At 47.8% G+C, this 19756-nt stretch overlaps 1 protein-coding gene across 5 annotated transcripts in view; it reads right to left on the reverse strand.

Annotated features, from left to right (window-relative positions):
* Nucleotides 1–19756, reverse strand: part of ADGRD1 (adhesion G protein-coupled receptor D1) — a 1511981-nt gene that overhangs the window by 175545 nt on the left and 1316680 nt on the right. For all 5 annotated transcript variants that reach the window (XM_073676103.1, XM_073676100.1, XM_073676102.1 and 2 more), the window contains one exon: nucleotides 1998–2089. In XM_073676103.1, the coding sequence (XP_073532204.1) occupies nucleotides 1998–2089 (92 nt within the window). The remainder of the gene's footprint in view (nucleotides 1–1997; nucleotides 2090–19756) is intronic.

The following is a 19756-nucleotide window of genomic DNA, read 5'->3' on the forward strand; positions in this document are numbered from 1 at the left end:
AAACAGGTCACAGGTGAGGATGTTACCTTTAGTAGCCATTGAAACCCATTTGTGTCAAATTCTGTGCATGTTAACAGGCCAAAATCACCAGGGTATGTGAACTTTTGATCAGGGTCATTTGGATGTTTTTGGTTGTCATTAAGATTTAAAAAGAGAAAACACAGTAGTTTGACACTAAATGGCTTCACCCAACCAATAACCATGAGTGGAGAAAAAGTTTTTTTTGTTATCATTCATATTCTCTGAAACAAGACCAAGAAAGGAAAAATTCTGCCGGGGTATGTAAACTTTTGAGCACAACTGTATGCCAGAGGGCAACACAGAGGCACTAAATAGTATGATGTTACAAAAGTTGGTGTATAGTGTTAAACATGTTGTAATATAATGAATGTAGGTAAAATATAATATTTCAAAACCAAACTAAGCGACATCAACATGTCATAACAGTTATAGTCAAAATACAGCAATGCACCAAGGTATCTACTAAAAGGTGTATAGCTTGCTGTGGATGTTGAAAGGTATAACTAGTATGAAGGCATAAATACCTATGAGGGTCTCCTCCTGCGGAGATGGTGCCAAAACGACTCATTTTTCAGTACTAGCCCGGTGTCCTCAAATGTTTCTTCCATTATAATTAATATTCATAATTTCATATTTTAGGAACTCTTTCCTAAATTCTAACATAATGTATGTAAAGGAAAGTGTTACTTTACAGTGTCTCCCACATGTAGCCTACCAGCTAATCCAAAGGGGTGTGGTGCTAAATGGCAGCTATTCCCTCACGGCAAAATCCAGGATTGGATATACCGTAACTTATTTTTTCAATACTGTTTGTAGGAGGACTATAGGGCTGATTCAATAAGACTGGCATTAAGCACGCCAGTCATAAGTAAGGGCTTGTAAGAGTATGATGAGCAGAATTCAACAACAGGCACACACCATTTAATGAATTTGGTGCATCTTCTCTATGGAATGCACATCCGTACGCCTCACCAGAAAGAAACATTACTCCAGTCAGAGACTTGAGTAGCAAATCTGGCATAAGAAAAACCAGCACTTTAACTGAATTTTGTGAAGTGTTTTAAAGTGTTTTACGCCCCCTAAAGCTCTTTACTTCCCTCTGAAGCTTGAAAAAAAATCTGTTTCAATTGTATACCTTAATCTAGACATGCAACTCTGATCAAGGCACAAATAATCCACTGTTTAGGTCCTTAAAGTTTCTTTTATAGATAACATTTTGCTGAAATACTGTGATATGTTATATAAATCCATTATATTATACAAAACATATTTCAGTAGTCCAGGAAAAAAATACTCTGAGCTGTGAGGCAAAACATAAAAGTAAGGAGCATGGTGGCTCAGTGGTTAGCACTGTTTCTTTGCAGCACTGGGGTCCTGGGTTCAAATCCTACCAAGGAAAACATCTGCAAGGAGTTTGTATGTTCTAACCATGTTTGTGTGGTTTTCCTCCACGTTGTCCAGTTTCCTCCCACACTCTATAGACATACTGAAAGGGAATGGAGATTGTGGGCCCCAATGGGGACAGTGATGCTGATAATGTCTGTAAAGTGCTGTGGAATATGATTGTGCTATATAAACAAGCATAATAAAAATGCAACAAGTCTCATGTGGGACGTAGCCGGCTACCAGCCCAATATAAAGTGGTGACTGTTTTGAAGCAAAGCAGTATATTAGTAGCATATTGCTATTTTTGAATCTCTTGCCTATTAGAACTATTCACTAATCTCTATACAAATATTATTCAAAGTCAGTTGCAAATTTGTTTGCATGAAGACAGTATGTTATTCGCCGGACAAAGCTACAAGGATATAAAACGTTTAGGATTAGGACAGTTTTTTAAGATCTGGAATGGTATTGGAAACATTGGCATTTATTTGTGAAGTTCACTTCAGGATCCACATCTAAGGATCTGTATTGTACTTTGGATGTTCCAGAACATGACTGAGTTTACAGTTTCATTATTATCAAACACTTACTTGAAAGCATTGGCATCTCTGTGGACTTTGTAGTTATCAGCACTAATTCTGGAGATGATTCTGGTTACCGCAACGAGGATACCAATATTAACCTAATTGTAAATTTAAAGGAAAAGGCAAGCATTAGTTGAGCACTGCAGTATTACTGTATGATATAATAAATAATAAGAATACGAAGGTGAATAATAATCACAATCTGCTAAATAAACCACAGAAACAAGCACAACACACAGTTTTACATTAAAGGCGTTATCCACCTGCTCCAGTAGCCCTCTTGGTCTTTGTTCACAAGTGGTCAGTATATGTCTGCCATAGCCTATCAGCACCCCTAGAGGATGTGTGCCTTACTGCTGGCATCACTGAACATTAATCCCATTAGTACGGCATGTGACCTCTGTGGTCAGTGATACCAGTAGTAGGGCAGCAACTATCTGCTTATGTATCTATCTGCAGCCAATAAGTAGCTGTCGCCACATGCTTACCACTTCTAAACAAAAATTGCAAGCACCGCCATCATAGCAGCGATGGATGGCAGGTACATAAATGTTTGAATATAGATGACTTTATTGTTTTATGCCACTTGCAACTGTTTTTATAAATTAATGTGAAAGTTAATGTTTTTTATAGATTTTATCCAACACAATCCTGTTTATAAATCCTACACTAGACTATTTGCTATAAGAAACAACTCAAAATTTACATTGCACTAATTTCTACAAATGTTTGGAGGGGGGTCTCTGGTTTGAGGATGTTTCTGTAATGGGTTTTCTACCTATTGGATGAGAACTAATTTGCATAAATATTTTCCAAGCAGTTGTGTTGCTTTGTACAGGTAAAGCAATAAAAGTGACCAGCAAACTGAAATAAAATTACAAACAGGGACATATATTAATACTGCTACACTCTGTTGACAGTATCTCCCACCCATGCAGGATGCACTGTCACTATTAATCAATAGTGTTCACACCCTGATAAGTGCAAGAAGTCTGAAAATGTCTTGTTTAACAACTATTTTCTAACAGCAAAGGATAAATATTAATAAGTATATAGTAATATATTGAATCTTCTCCAACTTTTTTAAAAAGTACTTATACTTACACATACGTAGCTTCTCAGAATAAGCTATGGTGCGTGTGTATATGTGTCTTGGAGTATGAGAGGAAAACGCTATTTCTGCCCATTGACTTGCATCTTGCATTTTTCACCTGTTTTCTAGTAATGGGTGAGTGTGCTCGGCACTGCTCAATACTCGATCGAGTATTGGGATGCTCAATCGAGTAGTGAGCAGTGCCGCCGTGTATTGCATGGTGCTCGGATCACCGTAAGTTCTTTATCTGAGCTGGGCGCAGAGAGAGGGAGAGAAAGAGAGGGAGAGAGAGGGGGAGAGAGAGAGAAAGAGAGAGGGAGATAAAGAGGGCTAAGGAGAGAAAGATGGCTAGGGAGAGAGAGGGAATTTTTTCCATCATCCAGAAAAATGCTTGAGTTTGCCATTCACTTCTAAAATGCTCGCTACTAGATTCCAGTACTGAGCACTTGAGCATTTTAGTGCTCGATCAACACTATTGATTTCCAGTCTGCAGGCTCTCTAATTCACAATTGACTTTGAGCTAGTGGGTAGAAACTAGCTACTATGATGTCTCCTGTATACCGAACACTGGTACAATTTACAAATATTTATTTTACTTCCTTAGGTAGCATACAGTCAACTCAACAGAGGTTTGGTAGACATTATACAGTAGTAATCAGCCGTGAACCCTGCACTGGGATATGCAAATGGAAAATTACAGCACTATGTCTCTCTATCTCTATTTGTATTCCTACTCTGCTCTTATTTCCTCTGCCCAATAGATATTCTTCAGTATGCTACATAAGTTGACACCTCATTGTTCTGGCAGTATTATAAGTATATCGGAAATTTAAACAAATTTCGAAAAGTTGCACAACAGAGACTTCAGAAATGTAGAGTTCTGTCTTAGAACATTTTCAATGTATTGACACCAAACACATTGACATATCTATTCCATTATAAAAGAAGCTTTTACTTATGAAAGTTTTAAATAAACTAACTATAATCCATGACAATAATTATAATTAAGCAATTGATTTGAAGTTCAAATATCCATAAAACCAAATTGTAAAAGTATTAAAACTCTTATTTGGTCTAAAACTGAATATTTGGGATAAAATGGATAACAGATATTCTATGTTCTTTAAATGGTAGAGAAATACAAGCTTAGAGTCGTTTTTTCAGCTTCATTCCCCACTGAATGCATAATCTAACAATATTTGATGAAATAGTGCAGTGGAGAAGTCTCCACAGACATATTTAGTGAAAGTTTCAGCTTAGTTTGTAGAAACAAATTAAAACTCATTGAGATCCACTCTCTAGAGGTACAACATTCACAAGTATGTTCAAAATACACTTGTTCAACCAAGCATTCGGCTCTAAATGTTTTTCCATCATATGAATCTTTATCACATCATTGCAAAATGCTGCTGCTAGAATACTAAGTAACCAGCCTCATAATATGCCTTTTACACTATTATTTTTTTTATGTCAAATGCTGGAAACCAATACACCAGATGATATATTGAACTGTAAACTTGTGACCGCCTAACCTGGACCTGCTCCGGTGATGACTGGCTCTTTTGTCAGATTCCATCAGAATTACTCTGCAGATGATGCTTCCGATGGAGGAGGCAGCGATTCCAACATCACTGGATGGCTTTAGTGCACACCAAAATAGAGTACCAGTGTGGATGGGACTTCTGGTATCCTCCAGCCAGGAAGTGTGTGTGTGTCAACAGACTTGTAGGGGTAATTAGTTCCCTGTTGTGGCAACACCACATCCTATTGAACACACCAGCAGTCTGATGGGAGATACCAGTTATACATTTATATGGAGCCTGGTTAATTGCTCCTGTTTATCTTGCTATATAATCCAGATATTTTACATCTGTACTGACCCCGAGCTGACTTAACCCTCCATTTGTAAATTCGCATCTGACTCCATCCTCTATATTCTGACCTCGGCTACCTTCTGATCGCTCTGCTTCCTGATTTTCTCTTTTTCTTGCAATTTCTGGTTTTGACACGGCTAGTCAAATTTCCTCTGCCAGCCCTCTGTGAGACTCGGCTACTCTGATGAGCGTCATCGTTTCTAACGTTACTGCTGGTCTGAGCAGCTGGATCTTGCAGAGTGCAGTGTGAGCCGGGAGTGGCTGCTCTTAGAAGCCTGGAGACTCAGAACAAGTCTACATAGGCTTTTAATGACGGAATCGGGGAATGTCGAGAGAAGCACTGGATTACATCGGACCTGCGTGGGACCTTTATTTTCTAACTAATTTAATGAATGAGGAACAGAGTCTTGTTTTTATTTCTCTCTTTTTATGTTTTTCAAGTTTCCATTTGTGGACTACGTCAGACCTGCTTGTTTTTTTTTGTAAATTGGTGAACTATGGATAGTGTAGGGGAGTGATTATTCAAATAAAGTATTTTTGTGTGTGTGTTTTAATTTTGATTACTGGGTTAGTAATGGGAGTGTCTGATACACACCTCTCCATTACTAACACCAGGGCTTGATGTTAGCTGTGTTTTTGGACAATTCACAGCTGACATCAACCCCAAGCCCCATTATACCGATTGCCACCGCACACCAGGGCTATCGGGAAGAGCAGATGCAAAGAGCCAGGCGCATCTAATGTGATGTGCTACTTTTGGGGAGTCTGTGGGCTGGTATTTTTAGGCTGAGAAGTGCCTAATAACCATGGATCTTCCCAGCCTGATAAAATCAGCTCACAGCTCTCTACTCTAGCTTTGCTGGTGTTAGGCATCGGTCTGGTGCTGGATTCGAAATGGGTCCAGAATATTCTGCAGTCTGCCATTTTGGTCCAGCCAGGGCTGATGCAGCTCAGCATCATCATCAGCCCCAACGCTTAGCTGGTCCACGAGATGTGCAGATTGTCTCCTGGGTATTTGTGCCTAGTAATGTTAAGCATAGGTTGCAGAGGGAGACAGGGCTTTTGGAGTCTAAGTCCAGGATTCGCCGCACTGAACATGCCCGTGACCTGGCGGATCGTGATTGGTGGTTTGGCACCCACCTGACCCGGTGACCTGGCACTGCCTGATTGGTCCACGGGTAGCGTCACCAATGGCGCGTCGGTGGGCAGGGCTTAGTCTTTAAAAGGCCCGCCCACAAACATGGCGGCGCGTTCTGATCATTGAGCTGTGATGCTGGTGTGTGGACCACTCTGTTCCACGTGCAGTTTCCGCTAGGCAGGTTAGCTCCATAGAGGCAGGTAGCTTCGTCTAGCAGTCTGGCTCAGCCAAAGGGGTCGCCTAACACCCCGAGCCTCCTGCAGATGTCCTGTTCACGGCTATCGTCTGTCAGACTCGTGGAGTAATACCCTGCAGTCTGGTAGCACGCCGGCTGGAGGCACGTGTACCCATCAGCGTAGTCACACACACATCCTAGCGCCGCCAGTGTAGTCCCTGTGTAGTTAACAGGACTACAGATAGTTTTTCTCCGCCTATCTCTCGTGCTGCTAACGGAAATAGAGCGAACCACTATACCCGTTCCTGTGTGCAGTAATACGGAAGGGTCTATCATTGAAGTTGGCTACTTTACTTTCCACCCGGAAAGTGTTCGGCAGCAGTCCTCCAGGCAGCATCGCGGACCCCGGGGTCGGTTGCGTTCCATTATAATAAAGTTGTCTGCAACCGCCCTCCTAGCAGTATCAGAGCGCCAGGGTCTTGCCGAACATGGCCGACAACCAGCAACTGCAGCGTTACATACAGCAACTGGAGACCAGACTTAGGTCTCTGGAACAAGCTCAGGCCGCTGATATCACTGCAGTAGCTACCCAGGCGGCTTCGCAAGCAGCCAATTTGGTTAACTCGGCTGCGATAAATGCTGCGACAGCTGCAACTGCCCCATTACCCCGTTTTGCTCTCCCGGAAAAATTTTCTGGGGACAGTAAATCCTGCAGGGGTTTTATTAATTTATGCTCCATTCACTTGGAGATGATGGAGGCATGGTTCCCCTCCGAAAGAGCCAAAGTGGGATATGTCATCTCGTTACTCTCCCACAGAGCTCTGGAGTGGGCTACTCCCCTGTGGGGGCGCAATGACCCGGTAGTGACTAATGCGGGCCTCTTTCTCAGAACCCTAAAAAGTGTATTCCTATGTCCTCAGGTCATGCATGATACAGCTCTTAAGCTTCTTGCGTTGATTCAGGGTTCGGCCACCGCCAGCCACTATGCCATTCAGTTTAGAACCCTAGCGGCTGGACTGGATTGGTCTGAGCGGTCCCTTATCCCGGTGTTGTGGAAGGGTCTGGCTGGTCATGTTAAAAATGCTCTATCTACCTGAGAAATCCCAACCTCACTGGAGGAGTTAATATCTCTCGCTAACCGTATAGACTTGCGTCATGCGGAACACAATAGTTAGAGCTGGAGGTCGCCAGACCTCAGTATCAGTTGGCACCATCCTTCTCTAGACCCATTTCCAAACCCGAGACTCCCGACCCGGAGCCTGAGGCTATGGATGTATCTCGAACTGAGTCTAACTCTTCTCGTTCCCGACCTGTTCATCTCTTGGAGTCTCCCGTTAATAAAGGTTCCAAGCAGTCGGGTAAACGAGTTGGTTTTACCACCGTTGGAGGAGGTATATTAAATTCAGGAACTTCTTCCTCCAAATTATTATATAATGTGTGTAACATACCTGGCGGCGTCCTTGCATAGTGGTCCATCTCCCACTGTGCAAGAGCGCGCACTTGATTTCCAGTCCAGACTATCACTCTGGCTTCCCTCCATGCTGTCTGCTTGCCTCTGTTTCTGCTGCTTAAGGGCGGCGCCCGATCACTTCCTGCTTCTTGTAGCTGCTGCAGGCACACCCCTTGTGCGTCCTCAGCCTATTGCTGTCTGTCACCTGGTATTTAACCCAGCTCCTCCCCGGAATCCATGCCTGAGCATTGTGTTCTGTCAGTTGGCTTCCTGTCACTGATGTGCCAGGTCCTGTCTATGCTTCCTGCCTTGCGGTATCAGTTCCCGTGTCTGAACTGTGTCCTGTCTGAACTATATTCTAGCCTGTTGTCTTCTGCCTATCCTGGAGGCTGTATTTCCAGGCCAGTGTGAACACGCTCCTAGCTTGTTCTTTCCGCCTTCTAGGGGCCGCATACCTAGACCCGTTCCTGTATCTTGCCTGTTCCTGTCTGAACACGCTCCTAGCCTTTTCACTCCGCCTTCTAGGGGCCACATACCTAGACCTGCTCCAGTATCTTGATGCTGTGTCTGTTCTTGTCTGAATACTCTCTTAGCCTGTTACCTGTTTTTCTCTATGTCCGTACCTTCCCTTTTCCTGCAGAATCTGATCCCGTACCTAACTCCTACTCGTTGTCCCTGTACTCGCGTTTGTGAGTTTAGAGTCCACTCGCTACTTCATTGCAAGTATCCTGTGTGTATCTGGTTCTGCCTTTCCCTTCCAGTCTGTTCCGTGTGAACAGAGCCCTGTACCCTTTGCTCGCTGCTCCGGCAGTCTCGCACTGCTCTGACCCTTTGCTCGCTGCTCCGGCAGTCTCGCTCTGCTCTGACCCTTTGCTCGCTGCTCCGGCAGTCTCGCTCTGCTCTGACCCTTTGCTCGCTGCTCCGGCAGTCTCGCTCTGCTCTGACCCTTTGCTCGCTGCTTCGGCAGTCTCGCTCTGCTCTGACCCTTTGCTCGCTGCTCCGGCAGTCTCGCTCTGCTCTGACCCTTTGCTCGCTGCTCCGGCAGTCTCGCTCTGCTCTGACCCTTTGCTCGCTGCTCCGGCAGTCTCGCTCTACTCTGACCCTTTGCTCGCTGCTCCGGCAGTCTCGCTCTGCTCTGACCCTTTGCTCGCTGCTCCGGCAGTCTCGCTCTGCTTTGACCCTTTGCTCGCTGCTTCGGCAGTCACGTCCTGCTCCTCTCTTGCTCACCGCTCCAGGCAGCCTTGTCCTGCTCTTCTCTCGCTCACCGCTCCAGGTGGTCTCGTCTTGTTCTGCTCTTGCTCGCCGCTCTGGGCGGCCTCACTCTGCTGTTTGTCCACCGCATCTGCGGCTCTGTTCCTGAGTCCCAGTCTGTACTGGGTCCTATCCACTCGGTGCTCCAACCTGTCGTACCTGCCAGTACCTCCATGCCTGCATACCAGTCGTGCTTACCAGCATCCGCCAGTCTGCATACCAGCCGTGTCTGCCTATACCCAGCAGTCTGTGTGCCAGCCTAACCTGCCTGCTCCTGTATTCCCCTGTGTGGGTCAACAGCCGTGTCCGGGGTCTGTCCTGGAGTAGCACCTGGTCCCTCTGCTCGGTTCCTCCTTGGTGTACTGGCGTCGTATGCCGTCGTGCGACCCTGGTCGGATCAGGTGGATACTTAGTTACGCCCCTCCAGGCATTCATTCTCCGGCACGGTCCAGTGGAATCACTACATATACACGCACACGCCACTCAGCCCGGGCGTGTGCATTACAGCCTGCTCAGGCCATGGTTCCTGTTGAGCCCCACGACTTTCGCTCTCTGAGACGTTTTTCAGAGAATACGTGCATCTGGAAGAAATTTATTTATTTTTTTGCTACCAGCTGAGTTCCAGACGAATTATGCACCCGTCCAGATGGATCTATCAGCACTCGTTCCTGCGGATCCACCACGGTACTATGGGGATCCATGACCGAGTCGTGCATTTGTGGAGCAATGCTTGCTGCACTTCAAGTTCTACCCTCTTTGTTTTCCCACCGATCAGGTTAAGGTGGGATTCATGATGTCTTACCTAGCGGGTGATGCCTTGAAATGGATCACCCCCCTATGGGACGCACAGGATCCTATCGTCCTGGACCTGCAGGCCTTCCTGGTGGCCTTTCTAATGGTCTTCGATGACCCTAACCCGGAGGCTCCTGCTGAAGCTTCACTTCCCAATATCCCGGAGCAGCCCCGATGGATAATGTGTGTGGGTAGCGCACTAGTCCTCCTGCCCGAAGAGACTACTGCCCATCCAGAATCCACACAGGATGACTACGCTCTCCGGAATACTTCTCTCAACCTCAAGAGGCATGCCAGGGTCTGTTCTCCTAAAGACCTCCTGATCCCAACCTTGAAGTCCCTGCTGAAGCTTCATTTCCCTGTATCCCGAAGCAGACCAGACGGGTAATGTGCGTGGGTAGTGCACCAGTTCTCCTGCCCGAAGAGACTTCAGCCCACCTAGAATCCACACAGGAGGACTTCCTGCACCCGGTATCTGATGCTTCACCCACTTTAACCGGTGAGCCTGTCCAAGGGTACTCCGAAGCAGTGTTTACCTCCGAGTCTGGGCATCTCTACTACCTGGCTGAGGACCCCCTGTTGCCTCCTGAATCCTCCGGGATACCACCTGATGACAAATCGAGAGAGACTTCCCTACACCCGGTACCCGATACTTCGTCCGCTCCGTCCTGTGAGCCTGACAATGGGTACCTCAAAGCAGTAGTTAACCCCGAGTCTCTACACCCCTCCGACCAGGCGGAGGACCTCCAGTTGTCTCCAGAACCCTTCGGGGTGCTACCTGGTAATGAATGGACAGAGACTTCCCTTTACTCTGTACCTGATACCTCGCCCGCTTCGTCCAGTGAGTCCGACCTAGTGTACTTCGAAGCAGAGGTTATCCCCGTGTCTCTACACCCCTCCGACCAGGCGGAGGACCTCCAGTTGTCTCCTGAACCCTTCGGGGTGCTACCTGATAGCGAATGGACAGAGACTCTCCTATACTCGGTACCTGACACCTCACCCGCTTCTTCCAGTGAGTCCGACCTAGTGTACTCCGAAGCAGAGGTTAACCCCGAGTCTCGGCACCCCTCCAACCCGGCGGAGTACCCCCAGTTGTTTCCTGAAACCTCCGGGGTACCACCACATAACAAAGAGACAGTGACTTTTCTACACCTTGTACCCGATACCTCGCCCATTTCATCCTGTGAGCTTGACAAGATGTACCCCGAAGCAGAGGTTACCCCCGAGTCTCTGCCCCCGTCCAACCCGGCGGAGGACTTCCAGTTGTCTCCTGTACCCTCTGGGGTGCCACCTGAAAATATATGGAGAGAGACTTCCTTGTGTGCTGTTCCTGGTACTCCAACCGTTTCGTCTGTTGCTGAGGATGGCTGGATAGGAGGTAGCATCCTAGCTACTCAGATGAGACCAGTTTTTCCTGTGGATAGTGGAAGTGATCTCCTTGAAGTGAAGGATTGGCCCTCGAATTCCCTGCGGAACATTCTGGCAGGCCTGAAGAAGAGGGGGCGTAAGGGGGGGGTATTGTAACATACCTGGTGGCGTCCTTGCATAGTGGTCCATCTCCCACTGTGCAAGAGCGCGTACTTGATTTCCAGTCCAGACTATCACTCTGGCTTCCCTCCATGCTGTCTGCTTGCCTCTGTTTCTGCTGCTTAAGGGCGGCGCACGATCACTTCCTGCTTCTTGTAGCTGCTGCAGGCACACCCCTTGTGCGTCCTCAGCCTATTGCTGTCTGTCACCTGGTATTTAACCCAGCTCCTCCCTGGAATCCATGCCTGAGCATTGTGTTCTGTCAGTTGGCTTCCTATCACTGATGTGCCAGGTCCTCGCTATGCTTCCTGCCTTGCGGTATCAGTTCCCGAGTCTGAACTGTGTCCTGTCTGAACTATCTTCTAGCCTGTTGTCTTCTGCCTATCCTGGAGGCTGTATTTCCAGGCCAGTGTGAACACGCTCCTAGCCTGTTCTTTCCACCTTCAAGGGGCTGCATACCTATACCCGTTCCTGTATCTTGCCTGTTCCTGTCTGAACATGCTCCTAGCCTTTTCGTTCCACCTTCTAGGGGGCGCATACCTAGACCTGCTCCTGTATGTTGCTGCTGTGTCTGTTCTTGTCTGAATACTCTCTTAGCCTGTTACAAGTTTTTCTCTATGTCCGTACCTTCCCTTTTCCTGCAGAATCTGATCCCGTACCTAACTCCTACTCGTTGTCCCTGTACTCGCGTTTGTGAGTTTAGAGTCCACTCGCTACTTCATTGCAAGTATCCTGTGTGTATCTGGTTCTGCCTTTCCCTTCCAGTCTGTTCCATGTGAACAGTGCCCTGTACCCTTTGCTCGCTGCTTCGGCAGTTTCGCTCTGCTCTGACCCTTTGCTCGCTGCTCCAGCAGTCTCGCTCTGCTCTGACCCTTTGCTCGCTGCTCCGGCAGTCTCGCTCTGCTCTGACCCTTTGCTCGCTGCTCTGGCAGTCTCGCTCTGCTCTGACCTTTTGCTCGCTGCTTCGGCAGTCTCGCTCTGCTCTGACCCTTTGCTCGCTGCTCCGGCAGTCTCGCTCTGCTCTGACCCTTTGCTTGCTGCTTCGGCAGTCTCGTCCTGCTCCTCTCTCGCTCACCGCTCCAGGCGGCCTTGTCCTGCTCTTCTCTCGCTCACCGCTCCAGGCGGTCTCGTCTTGTTCTGCTCTTGCTCGCCGCTCTGGGCGGCCTCACTCTGCTATTTGTCCACCGCATCTGCGGTTCTGTTCCTGAGTCCCAGTCTGTACTGGGTCCTATCCACTCGGTGCTCCAACCTGTCGTACCTGCCAGTACCTCCCTGCCTGCATACCAGTCGTGCTTACCAGCATCCGCCAGTCTGCATACCAGCCGTGTCTGCCTATACCCAGCAGTCTGTGTGCCAGCCTAACATGCCTGTTCCTGTATTCCCCTGTGTGGGTCACCAGCCGTGTCCGGGGTCTGTCCTGGAGTAGCACCTGGTCCCTCTGCTCGGTTCCTCCTTGGTGCACTGGCATCGTATGCCGTCGTGCGACCCTGGTCGGATCGGGTGGATACTTAGTTACGCCCCTCCAGGCATTCACTCTCCGGCACGGTCCAGTGGAATCACTACATATACACGCACACGCCACTCAGCCCGGGCGTGTGCATTACAATGTGTCATTGTCCTTTGGTACATCTGCAGTTACTGCCAAGGCGTGGGTGGACTCTGGTGCTGATGGCAATTTTTTATCATCTACGTTTGCCCAGAGGCATGCCATCCCTTTAGAGTTACTGTCAAGACCCATGAACATTAATGTTGTCAATGGTTCACTCCTGGACGCGCAAATCACCCACCAGTCGATTCCCCTCACCATGTCATTTCCTCAGGGCCACCGGGAGGTCATCTCATTTCTTATTATTCCCGGTGGATTAGATGAGGTATTATTGGTTCTCCCCTGATTACGTTGTCATACTCCACACATTGACTGGAATGCGGGGGAAATTTCTTCCTGGAGTGTATGGTCGCAGTCACCAGGAGGGTAGTCTCTGATCCCTCTACCGTTGTGGCTTCCGGTACAGATTCTTTGTCTGTCCCCAGGACCCGGGTCTTGTCAGACTATGTCAAAAGGAACTCTCAGGTAGAGAGGGTGGCTGCTGTGTCCTCTAACCAGGTTCCATCGGGGAGAACGTTTGTTTCCCCTAATCTACAGAATATGGTGCTCTCCTGGGCTCATGCCCCTAAGATCGGATCTCATCTGGGGATCAAACGTACCACTAAGTCCCTTCAACGGTCCTATTGGTGGCCCCAGTGGCGCCAGGATGTTAAGGACTTTGTCCTCGCGTGTCCCGTCTGTGCGGGAGATAAATCTTTCTGCCAAAGTCCGGCGGGTCTTCCCCATCTGTCACCCGTGACGGACTCCACACATAGAGAGTCGGTTGTCACTTCTCGTCGTCCTGCTCCCGTATTCTATCCGGGCGACAGAGTGTGGCTCACGGCTCGTAATACGAAAGTACGCGGGGAATCTGCGAGGTTTGCCCCCCGCTATAAAAAAGGGTACCCTGTACACCGGAGGGGTCATGGTTCTGTGAATCCCCTCTGTGACCCGGTGGACAGCATTTTTGCCCCCCTGCTCATGGAGGAAAATGAGCATCAAGTGGAGGGGGATGTTAGAGTGGGGGATAATGTTAGGCGTCGGTCTGGTGCTGGATTCGAAATGGGTCCAGAATCTTCTGCGGTTTCCCATTTTGGTCCAGCCAGGGCTGATGCTGCTCAGCATCGTCGTCAGCACCAACGCCTAGCTGGTCCACAAGATGTGCAGATTGTCTCCTGGGTATTTGTACCTAGCAATGTTAAGCATAGGTTGCAGAGGGAGACAGGGCTTTTGGAGTCTAAGTCCAGGATTCGTCGCACTGAGCATGCCCGTGACCTGGCGGATCGTGATTGGTGGTTTGGCACCCACCTGACCCGGTGACCTGACACCGTCTGATTGGTCCACGGGTAGCGTCACCAATGGCGCGTCGGTGGGCAGGGCTTAGTCTTTAAAAGGCCCGCCCATAAACATGGCGGCGTGCTCTGATCATTGAGCTGTGATGCTGGTGTGTGGACGACTTTGTTCTACGTGTAGTTTCCGCTAGGCAGGTTAGCTCCATAGAGGCAGGTAGCTTCGTCTAGCAGTCTGGCTCAGCTAAAGGGGTCGCCTAACACCCCGAGAAGCCTGCAGACATCCTGTTCACGTCTGTCAGAATCGTGAAGTAATACCCTGCAGTCCGGTAGCAGGCCGGCTGGAGGCACGTGTACCCGTCGGCGTAGTCACACACGCATCCTAGCGCCGCCAGTGTAGTCCCTGTGTAGTTAACAGGACTACAGATAGTTTTTCTCCGCCTATCTCTCGTGCTGCTAACGGAGATAGAGCGAACCGCTATACCTGTTCCTGTGTGCAGTAACACGGAAGGGTCTATCATTGAAGTTGGTTACTTTACTTTCCACCCGGAAAGTGTTCGGCACCAGTCCTCCAAGCTGCATCGCGGACCCTGGGGTCGGTTGCGCTCCATTATAATAAAGTTGTCTGCAACCGCCCTCCTAACAGCTGGTTTCATAAAATAGGGGGAACTCCACATTAATTTTTTCATTTATTTATTTATTAGGTTAAACAAGACTAAAAAGCTCAACAATAAACTCCACATGAAAGGCACTAAAGGGTGCAAGTTTATAATACGTAAGGGGATTGTGAAATTATATATGTGCAGGATATCTATATATCCATTCTATCTAATATCTAAAAATGAAATATGCCAGATATATAACCCCTCACCACCATTCTTCATCTGACAATCTGTTCTGTTTCAGCCACAGGTACGTCATCTGACCCCATCTGCAAACTCCATGCTGCATATCTGACCGTCTTTTCCAAACTGTATCTATCTGTCTCCCGGTATGTTCCCTGCATCCAATATCTGCTGTGTATCCACTGATCCCTGCTAATTTCATTCTATCTGTCCTTGGTATGTTTGATCCAATCTGCATGTTCATCACCTCAATCCTTTGATACAGAAAAAACACTGATCCCTTGCTGTTTGTTTCCTGAACACATTTAGCTTCTGTGTCCTAATTACTCCACCCTCCTCCCCCCTCCACCCATGCTTTTGTGAGCAGTCTTCCTGGGGCTCCTCCCCTCCTGCACACCTGACCCACCTCATGTGCTAGCCAGAGCTCCATAAATCAAGCGAGTCAAGTCTGGCACAGACAGGTCTGGCTTTTAAAGGGTCGCTTTTTAAGGGGCTAAAAATGAAATATGCAGGAAATGGGTGAGAAGTGACCAGAAGGTACAGATAACTATTTAATATTTTTACTTAGATTACCTTTCTCATTCACACTTAACATTCATTATGCTTACATATGCCCTTGCTGTTTTTGCCCCACTAATCCTCACTCTCCTTTGCTATCCCCAAACCCCAGCACCCTCTAACCAAATCATCATCTCTCCTTCCCTCTTACCTCCCTACCTGACCTCATCTACAGACCTGATCCTCATCCTCAGATCTATCCTACCAAAACATAACACAAGCCGGACACTCTCCTTCTCCCACCTGCTCTCCCTCTCTCTGCTTCTCCTCACTGCTGGTGACATATCTCCCAATCCTGGACTCCCACAGCTTGCACCTTCCACCAATTCCCCCACCTATCACATCAAACCAACTGCAAACTACCGAAACCGCTCTTACGCAAAACCGGTCCCCCTGCTCCCTCTCTCTGGAGCACTCTGGAATGCCCACTCTGTCTGCAACAAGCTCCATTTTGTCTACGACCTCTTTACCTCTCTCAATATCTCCTTCCTGGGCATCACAGAGACATAGCTGACACCCTCCAACACTGCCTCCCCTGCTGTGCTGTGTTACGGTGGCTTGCACTTCACCCACACTCCTCGCCCTGGTAACAGACATGGTGGAGGAGTGGGTCTTCTCCTTTCTAACAACTGCACCTTTAGCCCTACTCCTCCTCTACCCTCTCTTATTATCCCTTCTTTTGAAGTTCTCTCTGTCCGCATCTACTCTCCCTCCAACCTCCAAGTGGCTGTCATATACCGACTTCCAGGCTCGGTCACTGCCTTTATTGACCAATTCTCCACCTGGCTTCTTTACTTTCTCTCTGCTGACATTCCCACAATCATCATAGGCGATTTCAACATCCCCACTGACACTCACCAGTCAGCAGCATCCAAACTTCTGTAGCTTACTTCATCCTTTGGACTTACTCAGTGGTCCTCCTCAGGCACCCACACAGACCGACACACACTAGACCTCATCTTCACTCGACACTGCTCCCTATCTAACCCCACAACCTCCCTCTACCCCTATCTTACCACCATCTACTCACCTTCTAATCCCTGTCCTCCTCACCTGTCACCCATGTCCAGCAACTGGAACACCCCCACAGAAACCTTGCACATCTAGACACCCACATACTCTCTGACTCTATTCTACCACTGACATCCATAACTTCACTTCATGACACAGACAGCGCCACTGCTTTCTACAATGCCACTCTTGCATTAGCTATTGACTCGGTCGCCCCTCTTATGCATGGCAGAGCGCGACGAGTCAACAGGCAACGCTGGCACAACAACCTCACTAAACAGCTTTGACAAGCGTCTAGGGTTGAGGAGCGGCGTTGGAAGAAAACAGATTCTCAAGATGATTTCACTGCATTCAAACAAGCAACACCCGCATTCAAATAAGCACTCACATCTGCTAAACAGGCCTACTTCACAAGCCTCATATCTTCCCTATCCTACAACCCCAAACAGCTATTCAACACTTTTACCTCTCTCCTCCTCCCTCCGCTGACCCCTCTGACCTCCATCATCTCTGCTGAGGAGTTTGCCATATACTTCAAAAACAAGATTGACCAAACATGGCAAGTCTTTACTGTCCGACCACCACAACCTCTTTGTTTTCCACACCATTGTCCTACATCCAAAACCTCCCTTCCCAACATCACGGAAGGAGACCTTACTTGTCTCCTCTCCAAATCACACCTCACCACTTGTGCACTCGACCCCATCCCACCTCCTCCCCAACCTCCTCCCCAACCTCATCCCCAACCTCATCCCCACATTCTTCCCACCACTAACCCATCTCTTCAACCTATCACTATCTTCTGCTACCTTCCCTGCTGCCTTCAAACAAGCTACAATCATGCCCATCCTCAAAAAGCCATCCCTCGACCCAACCACCTTGTCCAGCTAACGCCCCATATCGCTGCTCCCATTTGCCTCCAAACTCCTTGAGCAACACGTTCACGCTGAACTTTCCTCCCACTTCTCATCTAACTCTCTCTTTGACAATCGACAATCCAGCTTCCGCCCCCACCATTCCACCGAAACTGCCCTTACTAAAATCACCAATGACTTACAGCCAAAGCTAACAGACAATTCTCTGTACTCCTTCTTGACCTGTCCTCTGCTTTCGATACTGTTGACCACAGCCTCCTACAACAGATCCTCTCTTCCTTTGGCGTCAAAGACCTCGCCCTATCTTGGATCTCCTCATACCTTTCTAACCGTACATTTGGTGTCTCCCACTCCCACACTGCCTCCTCACCCTGCCCCCTCTCTGTTAGAGTCCCTCAAGACTCTGTCCTAGGACCTCTATTCTTCTCCATCTATACCCTTGGCCTGGGACAGCTCATAAAATCCCATGGTTTCCAGTACCATCGGTATGCTGATGACACCCAGATCTACCTCTCTGGCCCAGATGTCACCTCTCTACTGTCCAGAATCCCAGCATGTCTAGCAGCCATATCCTCCTTCTTCTCCTCCAGCTTCCTCAAGCTCAATGTGGACAAAACCGAACTCATCATCTTTCCCCTATCTCGCATATTTTTCACACTTGATCTTTCTGTCACAATAAATTACATCACTCTTTCCCCTGAATGGACAATCCGCTGCCTCGGAATAACCCTTGACTCTGCCCTGTTCTTCAAACCCCAAACCCAAGCTCTCGCCACCTCCTGTCGCCTCCAGCTCAAAAACATTTCCAGAATCCGTCCTTTCCGCAAGCCTCAATCTACTAAACTGCTTGTAAATGCCCTCATCATCTCCCGCCTCGACTACTGCAACATCCTCCTCTGTGGCCTACCTGCTAACACTCTTGCACCTTGCTCCATCTCTCTCTACTCCTCTGCTACCCCCCCTTTGCAAATCCCTTCGCTGGCTCCCAATTGCCCAGCATATCCAGTTCAAACTACTAACACTGACCTACAAAGCCATCCATAACCTTTCTCCTCCGTACATCTCTAAACTAATCTCCCGATATATTCCCTCACGTAATCTTCGATGTTCCCAAGACCTTCTTCTCTCTGTCACACTTATTCATTCCTCACGCAATCGCCTCCAAGATTTCTCCCGAATATCCCCCGTCCTATGGAATTCTGTGCCTCAACACGTCCGATTATCCGCCACACTTGGAGCCTTCAGACGGAACCTGAAAACCCATCTCTTCAAACAAGCTTACAGCCTGCCATGACCTTGCTTGCTGCCACCTCAACAACACCGGAGCTATAGCAACCCCTCAACCTACTGTCTCCTTCCCCATTCCTGTAGAATGTAAGCCCGCAAGGGTATGGTCCTCTTCCCTGCGTACCAGTCTATCATTGTTAGTTTGTGCATTGTAAGTGATATCTGTATTTAGTATGTAACCCTTTCTTATGTACAGCACCATGGAATCAATGGCGCTATATAAATAAATAATAATATCTATCTATTTATTATCTAGCTATTATATATCTAATCTCTTTCTATCATCTATCTATCTATATCTTTTTGTAAAATTGGTTTATTATTTTTGCCAACTAACTTTAAGTTTACATAGGGTATTATATTATATAAAAGATGATTTTATAAGCTCATTGCATACGGATTGCATATGCATGTCATATGGATATCATATGGATGCTATGCGAGAAAAAAATGCACACTCGCATAGCACTCGCATTGTTTTAAAATGTATTTCTAATAAAAATATTAATTTTATGGATGGAAGTGCTGGAAAATCCTTTTTTCTTCTTCGGTTCTACAATAGCTTAGCTTGACCAGAAAGAATTGGCACCCATTCATCAATCCTGTATCCCAACCAATATTGGCATGGTGAGCTTCTTTATTCCTTTTTTTACATACAGGTTCCACTTGTCCAACTTTTCGGGATGACCATTCAAGCAATTTTTAATACGCTGATGTGAGCGAATACTTAAAGGGGTTGTCTGGTCAATAGTGATACGTCTGCAGTCACTCTGTGTGACTGCAGAGTTATGAGTCCCTCCAGCACAGGCATTGTGTGCTGTGGGGATTCACCGGTATGAGACCCGGTAACAGAGAGTATGTATGTGTTATACTTACCCCGGCCAGTGGGCGTGGCCTCATTCTCCATACACTTGTATTGCGCGAGGCCACGCCTTCTAGTCGGACCCGCCCACTGGACATCCAAGTCACTAGATGGGGCATGGCCTCACTCCATACAGGTATATGGAGCGAGGCG

This window comes from Phyllobates terribilis, unplaced genomic scaffold, assembly GCF_046119375.1.
Source record: "Phyllobates terribilis strain yellow unplaced genomic scaffold, ASM4611937v1 Scaffold_1__5_contigs__length_1240528914, whole genome shotgun sequence".
NCBI classification, from domain to species: Eukaryota; Metazoa; Chordata; class Amphibia; order Anura; family Dendrobatidae; genus Phyllobates; species Phyllobates terribilis.